At 39.0% G+C, this 24,474-nt stretch overlaps 1 protein-coding gene across 1 annotated transcript; it reads right to left on the reverse strand.

The window, feature by feature from the left end:
• Positions 1–9,113: 9,113 nt before the first annotated feature.
• LOC119014262 (homeobox protein MOX-2-like) lies at positions 9,114–23,239 on the reverse strand. Its single transcript, XM_037089275.1, has 3 exons — positions 22,431–23,239; positions 17,756–17,928; positions 9,114–10,603 (listed from the first exon to the last, which is right to left on the reverse strand). Exons 1-3 carry the CDS (start codon positions 22,915–22,917, stop codon positions 10,376–10,378), a joined length of 888 nt encoding a protein of 295 aa, XP_036945170.1. The 5' UTR covers positions 22,918–23,239; the 3' UTR covers positions 9,114–10,375.
• Between the last annotated feature and the right edge of the window lie 1,235 nt (positions 23,240–24,474).

A 24,474-nucleotide genomic window follows, 5' to 3' on the forward strand; every position in this document is an offset into this window, starting at 1 on the left:
GAGAATTGCCCCTCATATGACTTCCTGACCTGTTCAAACAGAAGCCCCATTCACATTATCGCTTTGAGTGTGTGAATCATGCAGCGATTCTCGGTATCGTCTTCTCTGTGGAAGTTTTTGGGGGGCAGTTTCGCTGTGGTTCTGATGCACCACCTGGAGTTAGTATCAGAGCCGCAGCAGGGGCGAGCCAGCGTCTGTGTGAATGGATAGGCTGGACGCATGGAGATCTGGTGGTGCTCCCAGTCTGACAGCTTAACAGATCCTTTACCAATCAAATACAAGAGATAAGACCAACGAAGCAATGTTCATAAACAGTCAGTGGGTATATGTTTAAATTAACAGGTGGAGACCAGGAGGGAACATGTTGAAAAAAACACATTCGTCAAAAAAAAAAATAAAAAAATAAAAAATCACAACGTCATGATCTGTACCGCCAGGCCTCTTCTGGATCTGCAGCGCTGGCATGTTATATGAAATGACACATCCAGGGTAATTCTCAGTGCTGTATCGTAGGCAACTTCTTGAAGACATTTCGCCTCTCATCCAAGTGGATTTCAGACAGAGTTTAAAAGCCTGCAAATGCCCTTCCACTTACTTGAAACTAAGGAAGCTACTGAGATGAGGGGTGAACGGCTTCAAGAAACTGAATCGAGTACAGTTGCCTAAGATACAGCACTAACAGCACTGTTGAACCTATAGTGGTTTTCAGGGCTGAACAAAACATATAGTGGAGAGTCTGCCCTCATTAACATATTATTTATCACTCTAAGTAAGGCTGTTTTGGCACAGAGGTTCTTTATAAAACCAGATTGGTGTTTGTTCAATATATTATTTCCTACCATTTCCACTTTCTACGAGTTGGCAACCACTTTTTCAATGATTTTTGAGAGTAAAGGCAGTTTAAATATGGGACAGTAACTATGGGGGAAACAGGCCTGTTTAAAACAGTCTGGGTCCAAGCTAGGGAAAAGCATTGCATTTAGAATGTTCAGAAGCCAGGGAGTGATAAATCCAAAGCTCATCTGGAAGGAAGAGTTTGCAGTTAGTGATTAATACTGGATACAATGTCAGCCAAATCCTTAGGGGTTATGGGTTTGAACTTATCCAACAGTGTGGTGGAGGATGGTAGCTCAGCTGATGGTTAAAGTGAACCAGCAGGAGTAATAGAGAATGTAATACTTTCTATATTTACAAAATGATTTGGAAACCTCTCACAGTCTGCTAAAGAAGTAGCAAAAGCAGCAGCTGGGACAGGATTTACTAGGCTATTAATGGTATAAAATACAAATCTTAGGTTATGCTTTTTGATTTTAACTTAATTACAGAAGAGAGTTTCTCATCATTTGACACTGAATAATGATAATAATTCCCTCATATGTATTATGTGAACTTTAAGTTTTGTGTTTCTCAGTCTACATCGAGCTCTTCTACATTCTTCTTTTTAATGTTTCTAACATTTTCATTTATCCAGTGTCTTGGATTGGAGGTGCGACACAGCCTAGCTTTTGCAGTTGCTATTTTATACAATATTTTGAGCACACAGTATTGAACTGTTTAACCATGTAATTTACATGGTTGCACTGGACAATGCAACAGGGCAGTGAAAGGAGCAGTAAAGTCTGCAGCCAAGTTGCTATATAAAAAGCATGTAAAATGTTTTCTTAGAAGATGGAATGGCAGAGATACAGTTTAAATCAAAGGGAGACAACTAATTTCTGAACCCAAAGGAAAAACTAAATCAAGCGTATTGCCTTGATCATGTGTAGGACATGTAGGACATGATACAAGCTGTAGTGTAGTTAAAAATTCAGATGCTATGAGGTATTTGGGTCACGCGGATATTAAAAGGGCATAGTTTGGGAAAAACACTTAAGTCGCCAGCTCTAAGCCATAATTTAGTTAGAAACAGTAAGTCTGTTGCGCTGGTTGAGATGAAATAATTTAGAATAAAAGTTTTAGTGGCCAGACACCATATATTTAAGAGGGCACAGCTATCCAGAGAAGCATGATTGTAATTTGTATTTCCAAATTTTTGAAAAAGTGGCAGTGGGTGCCGATATGCAGGTCAGAAGAATGATTAGGAACCACAGAAGAAAATAAAGAGGCTTTCAGGTTAGTATGAGAGAAACATCAACAGTAAGTCAAGAGGTTGAGTTTGCTCCACATGCCACACATCAGCAGCCAGTGTCCGAGTGCTTTGTTTGGGTGAAGACCATCCTTGTTGAAAAAGGACACATGATTCCAGAATAGATTAAAATTGTCAATAAAACCCACATTTTGTGCTCTACAAGCAGACAGCGGTCAGCAGTGAAGAGTAAAGAGTCTGCTGAAACAACCAGCCCACATCCACTAGTTGGAATGGGACCTGAGGTAAAAAAAAAAAAAACAGCATTCCCACAGTGTTTGAGGACATTAAAAACACAGCTTTTTGTCACATCTGCATAAAGAAGTTTGGTGTGATTTATTCCCATATGAAAAGTTACTTATTTAATTAAGGAGGGGAGTGATGGCAGCAAGTCCTGGAGCTTGCTTTGAATGACAGGCACAGGCACTGGCAGTGGGAAAATAGTGTGTTATGGCGTTAAAAAAATGTACATTCCTGATTATGGACTCCCCGTTGATCAAGGTTGTGGACGAGAAGAGTTGCTGCGGTTGTGCTGGCTGAGCCTTATCAGAAGAAGCCTAAGTGCGCATGCCACCAAACTGTGGATTAGGAGGACGTCGGATGAAACTAAGAAAAACAAAGAAAACGGCTTTGGCAGCAAAAATGTTTGTGTTTTGTCTCACATATAAATCGATTTGGACTGCTGTTGGCTGAATGGCAGAGGTACTGACAGCTGGGTGAGACATACACGGCAGGACTCTACAACAGCAGTCCACAGCAAAAATACAGTGGTGAGTCCAAGTCAAGCAGATTCTTAGGCAATGAAATGAAACACTCCCGCACGGGCCCAAAGACTGGAGCCGCTGAGCAGATTGGAGATATAGCAGGTCTAGTGAAATGGTCTCGGCAGCTGGCGTCAGGAAGCTAGCAGCTCGGTTGAACAAACTGTGCAACCTGCTACTTTTTACCCTTAAGTCTAAAGTACCATGACACAGGTACACAGGAAGATAAGTCAGACATTTAAAAAAAGAACTTGAGTTTATTCTTTATTAATTTTATTCAAATTTAACTTACAAATGTCTCTTCAGTCAACTTTTTTCTCTACTATAATTTTTTTGATGATTTTTGTTTCCTTAAGACTGTTTTGTCTCATTAAATGTTATGTTCATCATAGAATAAAATATCATTCACAAATGTTATCAGTTTTCATGGCCTTTATATGTCTCAGAATTTGAACTTCCCAAGTTTGGATTTACTTTCCGTTTGTGCACCTTTGTTTCATAGTCCACAGCCAATTCACTTGTACCACAAATAGTCAAAGTGGATCTCAGTCCAGCAGCTGAAGCTCTAAATGGATAAAACAGCTGTCAGTCAGGGTCCCCTGCCAGTTTATTGGAGGGCTTGTGGTTTCCTGTGTTTCGTCATTCAGACTCATTCAGCCATAATCTGCAGAATCTGAACAACTTCCTGAGCACAAGAAAATTCCTTGGCCCCAGATCCCTATTTCCACTGTCACACTGTGGTAACAGACTTACAAAGGTTACCATCACACTATTACACACATTTAACCAGGACTGAACAAATAACCATCTCAATGAGTCTTCTGTTTTCTCTCAGTTTCTATGGTGAATCATTTTCGGGTTCATTTTTCTCTACAACAAAAAGACAATAAAATTATCTTGAAGATGTCATTATGATCTCCTCCAGTTATAATGATTATTTGAATAAAGATGAATCAGTTGTAGACTTTTTCGATGTTGGCCGTTTTTGATTTCTCTCAGAAGAATGGCGTGGAATCACCCCAAAGTTTCTAGCACAGACACATCCAGGGTCAGAAGAAAAACAAAGACTCCACACTGATTTCAATATTTCTTTTAATTTTCTTGCTTCACGAAAGATCACATTTCTCAGCCTCATGGCTCCGACTCACCACATTTGGTGAAACATACACAAAAGTTAGAAGAATCCTACCTCAGCGTGCACCACCTGTCAACACCACTGCGGTGCTGTAAATCTTACTAAATTGTTCGGTTGGGAAAGCAAAGCAGGCCCTCCAGTCATACGGGGAAAAGTCTTCAGCTGGCTGTGTTGATCTTGGCATGGCAGACTGTAATGACAACATGACCCTTCCCGCTGAAGGAAAGCTGCTCCCTCAGGGGTCAAGGTATGAGGTTCATCCAAGATCAGGCCTGACACTGGCCAGATGCATTCCACAATCCCCAAGCTTTTTATCCTCCTCTCAGTGAAAACACAAACCTGAATCATCATTCAGATGAAATATAACAGGAGCAGAACCCTTCTTCATCTGGAGGATCTCAGCAACATTTCTCACCCGCTAATTTAAAAGGAGCTCCTGAAATCCAAACTGCAGTAGGGTGGCAGATAAAGGGAATTAGCTGGACACGCTAGTCCCGTTTTCACTTGTCATTTCAAGCGTCCTGTACAGATGGAATCCAGGTGACTTTGATCATTCAGCCAATTGTGTCTCAACTGGTCAGACCACAAATGTGGTCATAATTTCTTCACATGTAAATCAGGATACCTGAATGAAATGTGTTGATGAACAATGATTGAGACAAAAATGTATTACCTTCATAGGTTCTAAGGCAGGTCTCTCCCTTACCCATACAGATCAGTTAGTAGTTGAACTGATCAGTGATCATAATAATAATGTTAAATATTCAAAAACCTGAAACATGTTTTTATCAAACAAAATATGTTTAATCACACAATATTTTCTCTGTAGCAACACAAAGTTTGGTCTCGGATTTCCCCACGCACCTGAAGGTGTCGTTTAACAGTTACCTAACAGCATCAGAAATTACATTCATCTAACTACACTATTAAATGAGAAAAAAATGGAACTTAAACATATAATAGATTGTTCCGTTGTTGTTAAATTATGAATTTCCCAGCTATGTTACTTTAACATCATTGCAGTACTGTTGAAAAACAAAAAGCTGAAGCATAATGGTGATGAAAATGCTTGGTGAAAGATCATATTTGTATTTGAAGTTTTCGGTTTGAATATTTCACTGGGTGCAGGTGGTTATGAAAAGCATTTACCTTTTTTTTTGCTCAGGTCAAACATCTTCAGCAGAAATGATTGCCATTGTGCTGTATAATTTTTCCGATATTTTTATGAGAAATTCCTCATGCAGTAGCGGATGATAAAAGAGATGCAATTAGTTTATTAAAGTGTTTTTACAAACATCCTTTGTGTATCTTGAGAGGTGACAGTGTGCAGCCACAGACTGGTGCTGATGACACATAAAGCAAGAATCTGTTATTAGGGTTAGTTAGTGAACCAGAAAACCGAAATGCTGGGTATCTATGCTGTATACATTATTTTTGTTTGTTTTGTGAGGGAAGCACCATCTCATGGTGACAACCTGCAAATTAATGAATAGGTGTGTCTACAGTGGAATCTAGGCAAACCCCCAGGAGGACGGGGGACCAGTAATCCTGCTGTGTGGTTGACACATGTAGTTGTTCAGACTTCATATAGACAGATGTGGCTTGATGGGACATGATGCAATTCTAACAACACTTTTCTCTCAAACTAAGATGTGGCCATGGAATCATGAAAAGGGACATAATAAAACACACATCATGCAACGAAATATACTTTCACTCAAATCCAAATGTGTAATCAAAATAACTCTTTATAAGAACAAGCAGTAAATCTAGGCACAATTGTGGTTGTGCTTGCAGATTTGCATATTGCAGAAGAATGGGCGACCGATGTTCTGTGCTCTGCAAGTGCTCCTCGAGTTGGCTATAAGAAGGATGTTTTCTATTTTTTCAATTGGACTTGATTAAAGACGTGATTGTGAGCTGGCTCTGTAATAGTCACATTTCACACAGAGGAAGCCTTATCCTGGCTTCCAGGTGAACAAACATTATTTATTTCTCTTTCATTCCTGGACAGGGAGCCATGACGTGTTTTGCCTCTAACAGACAGTGATACACAGTAATGAAACACAAAACACTGGGTACAACATTGGACCACAATGTTGTGCTGAAATGTGTCTGAAGGAACTGAAAGCCACAGAGCAGCTGAAGGCCCAAGCTCAATCAAGTGAGTGAATCAACAGCTGTTTTAACAGTCGAGAGGCTCCGGGTGACATGGCCAAGTCAACCGCTGTATGAATTAGAATGCACTCACACAAATACATTATCAATCTAGAGAACAGCTTCGCGTAGAAGTACATCCAGAGTGATGTGGGGATTTCTAGACAAACTCAGGTGTAGGAACACTATTGTGGCTTTATTTTTCGTGCTTCCTTTAACTGACAAGGTTGGCACTGGCAGTGGTATAGGAGGTACTCCAATTTAAAACTAAGGGGAGACACTACAGATAAATACGGTAACATTTTCAACTTTCAATTATGATCCAGTTATATTTAATAGCATATAACTAATTTACATACAATTTCAGGACAGAAGTCTAAAAAACTATCAATAAAGCAAGAAATTTCTGTCTGTCGCAGTGCCTAATTCGGTGCAATTCAGACACACAACATGTTTAATATTAATACATTTTGAATCAACAGTGAGCAGGCTCTGGCTTCATCGCTCTCATTTTGAGTCTTGTAAAACATCCATTTTTCACATTTTCTGTCAAATTGTGCATCTTGGAGTCTCAGTTAAGTGTCAATTTCTCCATCATACTATGGTGTAAATCCTATTTATCGCATACCAGGGATCATAGAACAGTTTGCCATTAAATTGCTTGAAGAGGTCATGCTGCCTTATGTTGAAGAGGAAATGCCCTTGAAATGGGTGTTTGAACAAGACAACGACCCCAAACACACCAGTAACTGAGCAGCAAATTGGTTCTAGACCCCCAAGATAATGTTAAGGAGCGGCCAGCCCAGTCCCCAGACCTTAATCCAACAGAACATTTGTTGGGTGACATCAAAATGCTGTTTTTGAGGCAAAAGCAAGAAATGCAGAGGAATTGTGGAATATGGGCTGGGATACCTGTTCACAGGTGCCAGAGGTTGGTCAACTCCATGCAAAACAGATGTGAAGCAGTTCTCAGAAACAATGGTTATACAACTAAAGTTTGAGTTTGTAAAGAAAAATGCACACTGCTATTTTTCTAAACAGCATAATATTCCTTTTTCTTCACTTTCTGTAAAGTAATAACACATTTGATAAATGTTTCGAATTGGTGGATGAATGGTGTGTCTTCCACTTATCATGCAAACTTTCCTCTGATATTTCTACACTAAGTGCTTTTACCCATTTCATCTTGATATATACAGTTGAACAGTTGCAGTTAGGAATGTTAACAGTTGTTAACAGTTTGCTAAATAAATACCTTTGGACTGAGTTCTGTCTCCAGGCTCTGCATTTGGGTCCACAAAAACACCTAGCTCTACAATGAATATAACCAAACTTTAGAAGATAAAAAGGAAAATAACTGGAAAGTTTGATGTATTTAAGGGCTCCTGAAGTGGAGATTTCTGCCTCAGAGTCTGAGAAAAAAATTTAATTTTGAGAAAAGGTATATATTGTAAAATTCCATAAATTAAACCTCCCCAGTTGATTTCTTACATCAAGACAGGTATTTAATTCTTGAGTAAATGTTCTAGATTTCCATACACTATCACTGATTTCCATGAATGCAATATTTCCCTTTGCTCACTGAACAACATAGTGACTATAGTAACTAAAATGAATTTACATATTAAGGATCATAACTTTAATATCATCATTAAATGCTCTTGATATTCATATTGTTTTACAATTACACTTTAAGAATTCAGATATGAAATAAAGATACATTACAATATAATGTTATGTACCCCACTACTGTACTGTACTGTAGATTAGTTTTTTTTTCTTCTTTTTCGCAAATACATACTTTAAAATGTCATTGGTCTCCTTTTTAAATGAAAATGATAAATCACCACTGCCATCTGTCTTAGAAATAATTTCTTTACTTTTTCAAGTTTCAGAATATCCCAGATGAAATCATATTGAAACTCTTTTCAACAATTTCAGATGTCACAGTAATATTTCCTTTTAGTTGAAACAAAATTTAACCAAAGTTCAAGTAAACTTTAACCCAAACGAACATTACCATCTGTGGGCCCACACACCTTAGGGGGATATTCCGGTGTAAATTCAATCCATGGTCTAACACTCCGTGACACCGAGTAAGACCCCATCTCGAGAGATCAAGTTTTCCGACCGCTACTTAATGTAGTTTTAGCAACCTCAGAAAACACTGCATGATAACAATACACTGCAGTCTATGCCTCCAACCAAGAATCCGCCATCAAAAAGCTACTCATAGCCACAAATAATGCACAGAACATCGCCAAATTTCAGCAACAGTACAAACAGGGTCCAAGCACATAGTTTGAGGCATCATACATCTGCTAGCTTTGCTGGATTTCTACTGAGAAGACAACACAGCTCACCACTCTCCTGCAGCAGCTTGCTCTTTGTGGGGAAGCCCTGCGAGTTGATTACTGACTGCAGTAGAGTTCCGCAGCTCAAGGACGAAAATGTATGATTATTATTCCATGGAAATGCAGTCAAAATGCATCAGAGTTCATATGTGTCTTGCCTACCAGTTTATAACAGTTATTATCGAGAGCTGACAGCGAAAAGGAATTGAGAAATTGAGTGTTTCTAACCGCCGTCAGTAATCGACTCGCAGGGCTTCCCCACAACAAGCTAGCTGCTGCAGCACAGTGGTGAGTTGTGCTGTCTTTTCAGGAGAAATCCTGCTCACCTAGCGGTTGTTTGATGCCTCAAACTATGTGCTGGGACCCTATTTATACTGTTGCTGAAGTTTGGTGCTGTTCTGAGCATTATTTGTGGATATGAGAGGCTTTTTGATGGCGGTTTCTTGATGGGAGGCAAAGACTGCAGTGTATTGTTATCGTGCAATGTTTTCTGAGGTTGCTAAAACTACATAAGCTAGCAGTTGGAAAACTTGATCTCTCGGGGGGGGTCTTACTCTGTGACACGGTGTGTTAGACCATAGATTAATCTTACACTGAAATATCCCTTTAATCACACAACTAAGCTGGCATTCAGGAATGTACAAATAAAAAAAATCCTGTTGCAGGCTTGATGCAAACTTGGTTATGGTGAGGCCCAAAACTTATGGCCGGTTCGCTCAAATGAGTGAGCAAAAATGAAAGTGCAGTACCTCAATTCAGTCCCGTCTGCAGGTTTACCAGCCTCTCAGTCTTGGTGAAGAACAAGATAGCACACCGGTGTCTGGCAACAGCATCCTCCCATTCGACAAAGTGCAACGTACACTTAGAGTTGACTTCATGCTGTGTTGTCAGCTCAAAGTAGTCTGATAAATCTTCAGGGTTTTTAAATGTCAGATACGATGGACTATAGCCTTTTGCATTAGCTATACAGTAGATAAGAACAAATGCATGCTAACAACACACACTCTGCTAATAACATAATCATGTGCAGCTAATCCACATACGTGAACACCTGTAGGACAACTTCGAAACATTTTTTTTTTTAAAAATGTTTCATGAGTCACATACCTTTATCTTAACATCATTGTTATTACAATATATGGTCATTTTCACCTGTTTACTGTCAAAATTTGCATTAAAGTGATGATATAAGGAATGTCTAACATGTGTTTAATTGCAGGTTACCTAAAGGTTTGAATGAATCTATAATATGGTGGGAGATTGACAGTGATACAAAATGGATGTATGACATAGTACAGTAACATAATCTTATATTTTTTATGTCCAAACATCATAATAAATATGGCTGTTAGGAGCTCAGGGCAGCTGACTGCTTTGCCTATGAAGGTAGTGTATCCATGCTAACAAACTGCCACTAACGCATTATTTAATTGTTTGGGATTTATTCGCATTGAAAATCCAAGTTTTTGCAAATTAAAGCATGTCAGCTTTTAGAAAGAGTGAAAAGCAAGACAAGAGGATAAACACAATTTTTAGTTACATTATAAGTAGTTTGAGTTTATGGTGGTAACAGCCTTGGCTGTATAAATTATTAGAATTCAAAAGCATGAGTCCTTCAGTTCACTGTACTCCCAACATAAACGCTCTCACTGATTGCTCAATGAAGTACAGTAGAATTTGACTGCAACAAATCCTTGACAGTGCAAAACCCAAAAACAAAGCATCTCTGGAATGTTCTCTGAGACTCATGTTATTGTCTGTTGGGATGCTTTGCTCACAGCAAGCTGTATACAGGTGATCTTTACATCTCCCCAATGTTTCCTGTCCAATACCACTATGGGTGTCATAGGTGAGGATTCTCTGAACTCTGGTCACTGTCATGACTGTCCTCCTCTGTCGCCGGCCTTGGTGAGCTAGCAGTGCGTTGCCGTCCTACCATCCCTGAAAACTCAGACGGCAGTAAGATCCCCTTTTTCACATTCACCAGTTCTTTCTCAAGAGCTGCTGCCCCTTGCTGGCCTCCCTTCACACGCTTCCACTTCATCCTCCTGTTCTGAAACCACACCTTTACCTGAGAGGAAACACAAAGCAGTAAGACGTTATGGTGGTTTCTTTATAGTCACTTTCAGATATCCTGACTTGAGTAGTGTCCTTTAGTAAGTTAGGTTCCAAGAGTCCAGACAAAGCTCCTCCGGAGCCATGGAGGACTTTAAACCCATGTTTTTTAAGAACCACTCTTGACTCTTAAGTTGACTTCTTATTTTCAAAATCAGTGCAGTGCCCTTCTCAGACATTTAATAAAGGTTTCATTAAGTTTGTGGTCATACAATTGTCTTAACCTCGGTCAACAGTAGAATGCTGAAAAATGAATCCTGACAAAATCTTTCGTTAGGAGCCACCATCAGGAAAACTAAATACCTCTTGATTACAGCTTATACTTACTGATATCAAGATTTCAGAAAACTACTGAAAACCTTCTTAATGAAATTTGGTACAGACATTTACTGTCCCCTTGGAGGAGATGTAATAATTATTTTGACTTTTTGACCATTCCTCTGGCACCCCCGTCAGTCAAAACTTTCCTTTTGTAACCACATACTGTATATCAAAATCTACTCGGCAGACTTTAAAGAAATACAGTGAGCACATTTATTCTCCAGCACATCCTCATTCAAAAACTGTGAAACTGTGAAAACACTTTATTGCAACCCTTTTAAGTTTCTTAATCAAATCAAGTTTCCGTACTTGTGACATAACGCAACCTAAGTAACATACATTATGTAAGTATGTTTGGAACTGAATTTACATTAGTAACGGTTCATTTTTTCCAAACCACAATGTCTTTTAGAAGTACAGTACAGTTTAGAAGTACAGTACAGTTTAGAAGTACAGTACAGTATGGCTGTTGCGCTGCAATGGTCAAGTTGTTCTGGAACTGTGATATTGGAGTTTTAGGAGTCCCTGGCAATCAATCCAATCAATAGTTGAGGAATGAGGATGAGGATAAACCCTTTATAGTTGCAGAGTTAGACCAATCATGAGACACTAACAGAAACAAAAACCTTGACTCACACTGACCAATGCGTTAACCATACATACATATATACACGAAAAATGACAGTGAAAATGAAAATAAAAATGAGTAAATGAAAATTTAAATGGAACCTTTTTCAATTTTGAAGTTCAGTTCAGGGTTTCATCTCTGATCTTTTCAAAAGATAAACTGGTCTTCTAAAAACATACACCAACTTAAAATGCAGCATGTATTTCTGTGCAGGAATAAGAACCCATGCAGGAGCATAGTCATCTTTGATTTCTATTTTCCTCTAGATTTGAGTGTAGTGGTGCAAGCCAATGATGAGATGACTGGTGTGGGGTTAAGCTGTTAATATTGCAGTGTTGTACTGTATTTCCACATAGGCAGATATGTGCTGATGCATGAGTCACATCCTACTGCTGGCTCGCCCCTCTACCTCTTGTCCCTGACTCCACGGCTAATTTTGCATCTGAGTCTCTCGAATTGATGAATAAGCTGCTGCCTAAAACGGTAACATCCAATCTTGACCAATGAGATACACCCCCAGTCCTCCCCTGAGTCCTTGTCCTGGTCCCACCTCCTGTTAATCTGTCACTGCTCCCTCAAGCACCCACTCCTTCATGCTCACTCCACCAGTCTAACCATTTCAACCCCATACTCATATATTAACAGACATAAATGCACACATATTCCCTCCTGCCCATCCCTGCAATATGCTCTCCAAGCAGTCTTATTCAGTAGTATTTATTTGAGGTAAGGCTGCCTATAGTGGCCTGCCCTCAGTCACTGGGAGTTAAGCTTACGGAGTAAACACTTGAATGTGTTGCTTATTTTCTCATAAAAAGCCAAACATGTTCACCATTGTTTGATTAAGGTAAGACACAATTTGTCTCAGGTTTGTGACTGTAGGCATTTAAACCATTTGAATAAGTGTTTTCTGTCAAGTCTTCAGTTCAAGGAGCATAAATCAAATAATTAGGCAATGAAAACAAAGAATTTGAATAGGCTAGTAATACAAACAACAACGATAATAAACACAAACAACAAAAAAACGTTATTTAAAATGTTCATTCATTCTTCCAATGTCCATAACCGCTTATCTTTTTCAGGGTGACGGGAGTCTGGAGCCGATCCCAGCTGACATTGGGCAGGCAGTGGGTTAGACACTGGACAAGTCGCCAGTTCATCACAGGGCTGACAAATCGTGACCAAACAACCATTCACACTCACATTCACATCTATCACCCATTGACCTCCCTTGTGTGTCTTTGGACTGTGGGAGGAAGTATTTACAATTCTTACTTAATAAAGAGAACTGTGCAGTAAGCATTCCAATACCAGAATGCCTCTCTAAAAGGTTTTTAGCCTATTTCAGCTACAGCCAACTTAACTGTGTTGCTTCAGTCTCAATGCTCCCTCCCATCAACCTCATTTGCAGCTGTTTTCAGTGCAAAAAATCTGAGAAGGTCTCTGTACAAGACCTGCAGCAAAAGAGAATATATTTTTCCTGGTGAAGAAAGACAAACTTCAAATCCAACACACATTACATCTGCATCTACTGGATGAATTGGTGACTTTTTGCTATCATGTTCTCATATCAGTTTAAAGTGAGGTGATATATGAGGTGATATATTACTGTGTGCCACCAAGAGGCCAAAATAAATATTTGACTTTTAAACTGCTTAATGTTCTAATACGTTTACCAATTAACTCTGGTTTTTAGCAATGTAATGCTAGGCAGGTGGTGCATGGAGTGTTTTTTTAAAAAACTGCTAAAAACCGCTGCCTGCTGCTGTTGAGTAGAGGTTTAGTAACCAAAACAATGTGCTAAAAGATGTTTAAAACTCCACTGACATGAAGAGAACTGCACAGTTGGTTATAATTCTGTTTGACATCATATATATATTCATTTGATCCATTCTTTGTGAATATATTGATTAATCATTGTTAGTGGACTGATTTGCACAGCTTTAAGATTTGATCATGAACAGACCATTTGAGGAGGACATATTTTATCAAACGAATACTGTGTCATTAATAAAACAATCCTTGAGATTTGTTATAATTGAGTAGAGTAGGCTGGAAGCAGAAGCTTTAAGATTACAGCGAAGACGTTACACATCCAGAACCAACCTTCTCATGCACAGATTTATTGGACTGCTATTGGGGGCGTTTGGAGAAGCAGCCAACATGAGGGGGAGTGTTGAGGGACTTGGCTCCAGACAGGAAGATGTAAATCCTGGGTGACTTGTCCTGGCTGTTGTCTGAGCCAAAACACTGATTGGTTCTAGCCAGCAGACCTCCAGACACACTGTCCTTCTGGGGGTGCAGAGACTGCAGGGTTGTTTTTGGACACAAGTGTTGTACTGTCTTTAAACCTATACAGAGACATTTACGGGGCAATTCAAAGCTATAGGTCTGCTAATGATTTATATATATACACATTCCAGTCACTGGAATCACATTTTCTAACTCACAGGAAGTGAAAAGATTTTACTTCACAAATCCAGCCAGGATGACAAAGAGAAATAATGTATGATTGTATGTCATTGAGAAAACATACTATAATTTTCGCATATTGTTGTACAACCATAATAGAGGTTCTTTTTTTTCATATGTATCCTATATTGTTGACCAAACGCCACCTCACTTTATCCATGTTTGAATGTGTTTTTCCCACTTGAAGTGAGATAAAAACCAACATGACATGTCTGCGTCCACTGCTGTTACATTAAAATTACATTGTCCATTCTTTGTATGGACTGTGTAGAATTATTTGAAGATCTCATTAATAAACAATCATATTGTACTTACAACATATTAACATATTCACTTAAGGGTAAAAGGAGGATAGAGACGTACTCTAAAGCAATGTGGTGGCTTTTTCCATTCTGTTGTTTAGACACTGTTCAGTAGAAGCTACTCAATATCAGTTGGTCCTTTTGTTTTTTCAAGAATAACTTTTTCTACCATCTGACCAGGCTTCATCTAGTTCAAGTCGTCACAAATAAAAAAATAAACAGACACTATTATATTGATGGAGCCTGTTACAACCCGTCTACTCCCTCAGTGTGCACACACAACAAGCTGAAATGACATGCATGTTGACACACGAGCCCCATTCGCACTTCTCTTTCAGTGCGATGATCCTGCGCCAATTCTCCGCATCCTCCTCTGTGTGAAAGTTTCAGATGCAGCGAGGGGTGAAAGTTTGCTGCGGCTATGATGCGCCTCCGGAAGTAGTATCAGAGGCACGGCAGAGGCTAACCGGTGTCTGTGCCAATGGATAAGCCAGCGGCGCGGTGTGACAGCAGGACAATTTCATGACTCTGATGCGTACAGCATAAGTCCCAGGCAAAAAAGCTTTAACCCACCAAGTGTTTGTCTCCTACTCTTGTGTTGTTGTAGTTAATTTCTTAGAAAAGCCCTCCCCGACCGAGACTTCAGCATCCCTTAGCGGGTTAAACTCCAGCCGTCCAGTTTACTGATGGCGATTATGTAATTATGTGATTTAGAGTGAAAAAACCTAACTTTGTCACTTTCCAGGATGCATGGTGGGTCAGGATCACATCACAAAATGTTGTAACGGCATCCATATGATTATAAACAGTCAGTAGTCACATGTTTAGATTAACAGGAGGACGCTGGTGGAAATTAGTTGAAAGAAACACGCAAACATCAACATCATGACGTGTACCGGCACGCCTCTTTTGGATCAGCAGCGCAGACTTGCTGTGTGAATTGACACACTGATACGGTTTTACGCCGGAGCTACTTGGTTCTGTGTGAACAAACAAAGGCGGAGAATTGGCAAACCTCTGCTGCGGAGATAATGCAGAGACTCTTTTCACAATGGCTGTTTCCAAACTCTTTTAGAATGAACAGCAGCAGGTCTGTGCTGGTGTCCACACTACAGCACTGCTAACTTCATACAAATGTTTCCTTGTGAGCATTAAGGAAACCATCTGGACCATGACACACACCATCACAGTGTCAATTCACAGACGCTGAGAGCAGCACGCTGACATTTCAAAGAGTCTCTGTGGTGTGGAATCAATTAGCCTCAGAGCATTAGTATGACATGTCCAACCGTCTGCTGATGTCAAAACAAAGACGTTTTTTCTGTTTTTAATAGAAGCCATACATCAACTGCCCTCATCCCTATAGTGATGGATGCAATCCTGCTTGAGAATTCTTTTTAATTTCTATTTAAGGTAATAATTAAAAAATGACTGACTTTCTTAATATATCAGAACCTGGTGGCTACAGGCATAGTCTTTTTACTGATGAGATGTCATATTATTGTAGAAGATACCCAGTGTGACATGAAAGAGAAACTTAAAGTTATTTCTGCTGTTGTTGTTTTTCAAGAGTAGCCAGCTACTGATGAGATGTCTGGCTTTAAAGGAACAGTTCTATGCTTTGGGAAATACAGTTCTTTGCTTTGGGAAATACAGTTATTCGCTTTCCTTCTGACAGTGAGGTGTTCAGATGGACATCAGCCTTCATGTAACATAGAAACATAATTAGCCTAGCTTAGCATAAAGACTGGAAAGAGGACACAGCAAACCTGGTCCTGTCCAGATTTTAAAGTTACAGGTTGTTTTATTCATTTGTTTAATCTAAACCTAAAAAATGTGTGTGAACCCACAGTTCGCACTTTTAGGATGAATTTTGCATGTAAAAACAGTTACTGGGACTTTAAGGGATTGATGGACAAAAATTGAGCTAAAAGTGGACTTATCTTCACTCCTGTTTATCAACCTGACTGCAGCAGTGATCCGCTGAGGTGACCTCCATGGTTGGACGTTTATGTTCTGTAATGTTGACTGCTGACTGGAGCTGGAGGGGAAAATCTACTGTACTCCATAACGGTAATGTTACAGAGAAGAGAGGGGAAAAAGAAGAGAGAGAACCAGAGTCTGTGCTGAGTGCTGAGTTCAATCAGAGGTTCACCTGAATCCCAGCACACACACACACACGCACACACACACACACACACACACACACACACACACACACACTCTTTGTGCATGTTGTCACCTGCAAACATGTGGCAAATGTACAGCAAAGTAATCTGGCTGTCTTAGGCAAACAAACTGTGTGAGTAGCACAAATAAACACATATGACCCAGAGTTCAAACTGGTAAACACACCATTAAACAATCACTACTGCTGATTAAAAGAACTGTATCATGTTTCTCAGACACACATGTTCATACAACGTTTTACACAAGTTTTTTTTCACGTTCCGTTTAGTCTCATCCACCAACTTCCTTCCTCCAACTCACTCTCTAAATCTCTTATGGAGGTTATCATGACAAGCATGAACTGTACTGTGGATTTTGTTTCCTTTTGAATTTGAACATATTTGGGATACTGTAAGAACACAACTCTGCAAATTCTGTAACACTATATCTATAAGTAATAGTCAACATTTTAATGCAGAAAATATTTCAATTTCATTAAGCAAAAAACAACATGTCAAATGCAGTTTACAGATTTTACAAGGTTTATTGTAACTTGGAGCAAGTCAGCATTTTGTATCTGCTCTGCAAAACAAACACATCCCAGACTATGTGTGTAGTGAACACACAGAGATGAGACAGATATAAATAATTTCATATAACCTTGGGTAAGACAGCATTCCGTAATTCCAAATGTGGGCCTGCTCCCTGAAGAGACTGGGATCAAGGATTTAAAGCCAAAACCTAAAGTCTAATACTGCGTTATCATCATCTATTTTTATTAATGTTAATGTTTAATCTTAAAAGTAAAGCAACTTCAGATGTTTGTTTTCTTCATAAGAGTCTAAAAGTTGTACAGTAACACATGTTTTCTCTGAAAAAAGTGTCAAAACCTTGTTCTGAAAACAAAGTATGACTGCAGTGTTCTAGTGGTGATTCAATCTAGCGAGACATTTATTTTGGATTTCTGCTTAAAAAGCTATCTGTAATTCTCCAGTGTTAAACTGTGAGTGTGAGTGTTTGTCTGTGAGATGTAAATAGAATAGAGATACTGAATGGATACTAATAAAAGTCATGGCCCATTTAATTTCCCTTTAATTGCATTTCATGGCTTGGAACACAATTACTGGTAAGATTCTGTTGGCTTTCTATCGTGCTGCTCCTGTTTCCTTCCCCTCTGCCCTCACAATGATTCAAAGTCATTCAACAGGTACCGTACTTGTCGTTCCGTGAGGTCGAGGTTGACAGCTATTTCGTAGCGTCTCAGTCTGGTCAAATAGTTGTGGTGTGCAAACTCTGACTCCAGTTCCCGGATCTGTTCTTTGGTGAAGGCTGTGCGCTCCTTCCTGGGCTTGCTGTTCATGTCTGACTTATAGCTCCCGTCTTGGGACTCTGAAATGAAAAACAGAACATTTTCCAGCCACAGCTGAGTCTCCAAAAGAGAGGGGGAGGAAGAAAATAAAAAAAAAAAAATAGACGGGTTTGATAAAGTGCAGGGGCCCATCTGAAACAAAAATAAAATGAAAGCAAGACGATTAGGGTGCCAATCACCTTTTATTGTGGAGACATTAGTGTTGTTTCCTTTGTTATTCATCCCAGGTGGAGAGTTTTCTCCCAGATGGCTCCATTCAGTATAGATTTAGTTGCTAGTGAAAAACCAAAACTTCTTATTGACACTATTGTTTGGATTAATGCTCTGACTTTAGCACCTACAGTACAAATATAAAATCTCTTCAGACAGAACACTCTGTACAGGATAAATTCATTTTTGAGGTTTTGAGCATTAATATAGATTGAATATGATACCACTGTACTCAGTAAGTCACTGCTGCAATTTGAGAATGCTGTAAAACCACTGCAATCCAGTAAAACAGGATGAGAGACATAAATAGTCAGACGAGCTAAAAGTAAAATCAGATGATCTAAACCACTTCACCCATGTGTAGTGTTTCTCACCAATTATTATTCTATGTATCCTTAACTGTCTCTGAAAATGTTTTTCAAATTTCTTAGAAGATTTTAAACCTTTATTTTATTAATCCGCGTGCTCTTCTTCCAGCCTTTTGCCAGTAAAGTGCTTCTTTTTCTTGGCTCGTTACTAAAACATTTATCAATGGTGTGAAACCATTAGCAGAAATGTCCATGTGTTTCCCTGTGCACATAAACAAGATTGCCTCAAGGCAAAATTTAGTCTAGAAACAGTCTACGTCATGGTCACATGCTTTAAACACCAGTAACTGTCTTACAACACAATGACTATATACATTTTTCTTTCAGTTCAAGTTCAATGTAATTATATAATTAAATTGTAGAATATTTGCCAATATATTTGTTCAGAACAAGTATATACTTAGATAAATATATAGGGCTTGTATTAATCATGGACATTATTTCAGACATAACAGAAAAGAACATTCTAAAAACCCATTGACTTTGAGACGAGGGAAGCTAAAGTAAAAAAAAAAAAAAAATCCAATTTCCGATTTCATTTAACTGGTCATCCCCTAACCTTAAGTGTTTTAACCGAGATACTTAAAAACACCATAAGCATTATTTATTTCCTTACCCTTAGCAGTAATGTAGTCAGACTGTACAGCTATTTTAGATGAAAGAATTTTAAAAACAATGGCATTGGACCTTGATGAGTACATTTATTTATTATCATATTTATTATTCTTGGTGGGACAAATAAGCGCTCATATAATGATCATGTTAAACTTCATATTGTGTTTTTGTTTTGTTTTTTTTTTTGTGAAATGAATGTAGAACTCATCAAACACCACAAAAGCATACTCATGGTTTTCTGGATGTTAGGGAATAAAGGAAAAGCCACATGTTAATATCAATTTTAAAAGGCACTTTTTAGTCCTACACTCTAAGACTTACTGCACATAAACACTAAGCTTTTCCCCAATTGGTCATGCTTTCAAGGTGAAATCACATTTTCCCCACTTATACTGTCTGTCAGTGCGATCATATTTCAAGTATCCCTTTTATGTATTTGTGGTCAGTGACTGATGAAAATGAATGGAGCGTTTTGAAAGTAATCTTTCATAGTGAGAAAACACTGAATAGTAATTTCTACACTGTTCTCCAGTCCACACTGCATAAATCCAGCTGACATTTCATTAGTCGTGTAAATGTGGGATGTGCTGACAAACCACAGTGTGCCAGGAAACAGACACCGTCTGTGCCATAGTGTGAGACCAATTACACAAAGGCATTGGACATTGTCAGTTTTGTGTCATATTTTCCTTTTGTCATGTTATTTCATTCAGCGTTATTAATGACTTAAAGTTTTTACTGAGCCTTTAAGTCTTTACAGGATTTGTGTTTTCAGTCATTCTGACTGTTTAAATCAGTGCAGCTCTTTTTACTCAGCACCACTATCCATTCAGACTGCCCTTCAAAGGGTCATAGGTCAGTAACTATATATATTTCATCATCACAAGAGCCTTTTAAGGAACGTTTCATCCAAAAAAAAAAAAAAATGCTGCGGCTTCTGAGAGTGCCAATGAAGTTAGAGTTAGGAAATTGGATTTGGGTTAGGTCACTGGCAGCTTCAGCACACGCTCGAAGTGTTCAATCTGTCAGTCAAAGCGCCTTCTCTCCTGGCTGGGACATTGGCTCTGGGGAATTGGAAAGTTCTCGACTTGGCTGCCGCTCCAAGCTGCCTGTCAGTGGGGCTAAATGAAGCAGATATGATGCCTGCTTTTAAGTTTGGTGGATGATGTGCTCTTTTACCGTTCATAGGAAGCATATGTGTACAGTTTAGTTTCATGCCATTGACACGTGACCTGCACCTCCAGCATCACCTTAACTGTGAGTCCCATCAACATTCCACATGAGTATGTTCAGGGCCGCTGCTACCATGGAGGACACTGACGTCATGACCTGTGTTTTGTCTGGGAGCGAAAGGATTTTAACTATTGAATTTACATCTTAATATTAAAAACACTTGCATGGTGCTGTATTTTTAATGAGTTCGTCATGTAGCTTTCGATCACGTTACATGATCTTCATCAGCAGGGGAAAATTTGCTTGGTTATTAAAATTATTTTCACTTGTTTTCAGTTTACTTTGCCTCTTGCTAATCTTAACTGATAAAGCCGTGTGTTAATAAATAATATAAATTCCACTATATTTTTAACTCAATCTGTTGTAATAAATAAATAAATAAAACATTCTTTTTTGTACCTGGTACTCTGGAGGAAGCTTGGATATATATTTAGGACTTTAAACTGGGATTGACATTTACGCAAAGTAGAATGTAATATTTTCTTTATTTCATCACATAATTTTTACAGTAGTTTTGTGTTTGAGAGATGATTAAATCCTTGAGTTGATTTAGATTCAGGAACTTTGTATCTTATTCAAAATGACAGCAGATCAGTTTCGTTTTAATCTAAAACACGGAGCATAAATAAAATCAATATGTTGCTATTTTTACAGTATTTGATCACACAGACTAAAATAACCCTGTTGATTTGACAGGTCAGATCAGGTCTCCTTAATCTTCTCTTTCACATCAACTTCTTTTAAATTCAAATCTGAAAGAATATCCTTGCAGAGAAAGTTGTAAAGTCAGTTTAAGTAGGGCATTTCATTTTGGATTCTACTTTTATTAAGGAGATACATACAGCCAATTTCACATGAGGCCATTTCTTGTGAGCCCGTCTGCATGTTAACACATCCCTCATGGGCTCCTGAAACTCTTTTGTTGACCAGCTGCCACAAAGGCAGCAGAGCTCAGTCAAGTGGACAAACATCTCATTACTGCAAATTGTCACCATTACAAATCAGCCATTATTAGAGATGGAAAATAGAGTTCAGCGGTACAACATTAATCTCACAATTATTCATCAGTTACTGACTGCAGACTCGTATCATAAACCTTCTGTTTATAAAAACAAAGGCTCTGGTTGTTAATGTATTCTAAGTACAATCTGTAGGGACCAAAGGTCAAACATGTCCTCTTGGAAAATATCCCAAAAATTACACCTTTGAGGATTTGGCAGCAAACGTGTATTTGGCCTCTTTGCTATATAGTATACCGGAGATGATTAAAGTACCAGTATCCACATGGATATTGTGATGACAAAACTGTACTTTATTTTTATCAAAGTAAGAAAAAAAAGATGCATGTAAGAGAAGTTAAAGATTGTTTTCAAATGACCAACTTTTATACTCAAACATGAGGAAAATATGACACGGTTGTGTATAATTCTGTCTTACACTGGACCTTTTCTTTGTTAATGTTGTGAAAATCTTCAGCAGATTCAGTTTATTTATGTTTATGAAGAAATCTTCTGACCTTGTTACTGTTGGTAATACTAGTTTTTCAGATTTGGGTTTAAATTTTATCATAACAATACTTAGTGTATATCATCAATATTACAATTAGTAGTTTTAGAGTGATCAAAAAAATGGTCTGAATATCTAATGACATGACTTACACACTTTACAATGGTCATCATTAAGTTAATTGAACTTTGATTTATTTTTACTATAGTTACTCTCTTTAACTTCCTTATTTAATTATTTCACCGTTAACAATTAAATCCTTTATAAACTATTTATCAAGCAATTGTTTATTGTAAAGGTGATGTTTTATTTTTTCTAAAAGGTTAATAAATACAGTTTATTTCATCAATAAAAACATCATCTGGATGGTCATTATAAAGTGTTGCAGGCTTTACTTTATAAATTATAAATATAAACAAATTGTTGCATGAGCACTACTGTCAGTATCAGTAATGTGCTGTAATAAACTTCTCTACAGTAGGAGATGAATATCTTGCAGCGAAAAAATTAAGCTTCGGGCTCTATTTAAAAGGAAAAGTTTCATGGGAAATTGTTCAAAACTAAATGCATAATAGACTTCCTGAACTTACCTGAGTTATCATTCTTGCCTCTACGGCTCCTTCTGTCTGGATCTTCTGAAGACACAGTTTGCTGCCCATATTCCCTAGACACACATGATGCACCCGTGGGGTCACTGCTGCCCTGACTTGGGTCGATGCTGCACAGGTTTGGGCTCCCAGTGCAGAGGTCTGGGGCCGTGGCTTCTAGCGGCGGCAGGCAGACGTTTTGCCGAGCATTAGGTGAGGGCATCTGCAGGGGGACGGGCCAGCCAGGCGGGTGCTGAGGGTGGAGGGGATGCTGCTGCTGGGGCAGGTGGCCTCGGTGGGCTGGACTGCCAAACACTCCATTGTCCTCTCCACCAGAGTAGTTGTAGGGGGGCGAAGAGCTGGGTAGATCCAGGTAGGAGATGTGGTCACTCCGACCATGCAGGGTCAGCGGCGACTGGGTGATGGCGGGGTGCAGGCCCTGGGCTGGTGCGTGAGGGCTGCGTAGACAACCAAACAGAGAGTGATCCATGGTGTGGGGAGTCCTGCAAACCCCCACTCTTTCCTGTCAGATTCAACCGAAACTCCCAAGAAAGAAGAGAGGAGAAAGAGTCAGGGATGTGGGCAGCCGAAGTCTCCACTCTCTTCTACAGCCCTTCTCAGTTCAGATCTCCAGACCCCTAATTCCCAAAGAAATCCAGCTGAAGGAAGGCTGAGATGGTGGCGTTGAAAGAAAAGGCCTCTGGTAATCCCGAGCACGCAGACGGTTGCCAGGCGGGTGGTGGGTAAACAGTGAGAGGCGGAGGAGGATCTCGGATGACAGTGGAGAACGCCAGGACCAGTGTGGAAGGAGAGGGAGCTTCCAGGGAAGTTGTGCTGGAGTGGGAGGGAGGGGGTGGGTGTTATATATAGGTTGTAACCTGAGAGGTAGGTTGGGTCACTGGCTCACTGCTACTGACCACATGCATGTGATCATCCTCCAAACTCCAACACACAATAAATCTGAACCATTCCTATAGCACTGCCTCAGGAAAAGTGGGCAATTTATTTTGGAGCTGAGCTGTTTGACCCTGCTGACGTTTTTCTAGGAACTGCATTGCATCAGCTGTTGCTTTTTAGATGTACAGATGTATAATTTAAGGACTGTTTTCATGGTCTGTTCATCTGATGGTTGGGTGTAAGTTAAAAGTGACATAAGCTTTACTCTGAAAAAAACATTAAAGCAGCAATGAGGACCTTTTCTGTTGTTGTTGTTGTTGTTGTTGTTGTTGTTTCTGGTGGCCCCTGTATTTGTTTTGAAAGCAAGTGAAAGGACGAGGCAATATATTTTTAATACTCCTTTTTTAAACCCAGTTGTTGCAGTGAGGTAAAGTATCTGTTTGTGGCAATGTAATGTTATTGTCAATGGTGATATGACGATGGCAAAACAGAGTGAACTTAGGTTTTGGATTACATGTAACCTAAGTTTATGAAAAGCTAATAGACTCATTTGCTCAGTATAAGCAATTTTGTTGAGATATCAATAGTCAACATATTCCCTAGAATTGTCATATCTTCATAAAAAAAAGGCCAACAGCTCAGAAACAAGGCCAACATACTAAGTTACGCTAAGAGCCAGTTGATCTGCTGCTAGAGAAGTATTCGCTGCCATATAACCAGACTACAGTCTGCTTGAGGAAGCAGCTGCTTGCCAAACAGCAACACACTGTTTTTTTTAGCTGAAACTCTTTTATTCAGTGATTTACCAGTTTCAATCTCTAGGATAAGTTTTAATGGACTAGATAGAGCATACAACACTTGAGTGACTGATTTACGTACTACTCTAAGTGCATGACAAGTGTGGATCCTGCAACATTATTGTGTTAAGACTTAAGGAGGGAGTTAGTAGTGTACATATGACAAACATCATACATGTAATTCATGTCACAATTCAGATAGGCTCCCCAAATTATTTGTGTCTCACCATTCATTACAGTACATATATTTCCCGAAATAAGGTCCCAGGTTAGGAATTGTTCCAAGTTTCCTCTTTGTCAGTTCATCTGTTGGTGTCATTCATCCCCTACTTCCTAATTCTTGGTTTTGCCCC

Source organism: Acanthopagrus latus, chromosome 3, assembly GCF_904848185.1.
Source record: "Acanthopagrus latus isolate v.2019 chromosome 3, fAcaLat1.1, whole genome shotgun sequence".
NCBI classification, from domain to species: domain Eukaryota; kingdom Metazoa; phylum Chordata; class Actinopteri; order Spariformes; family Sparidae; genus Acanthopagrus; species Acanthopagrus latus.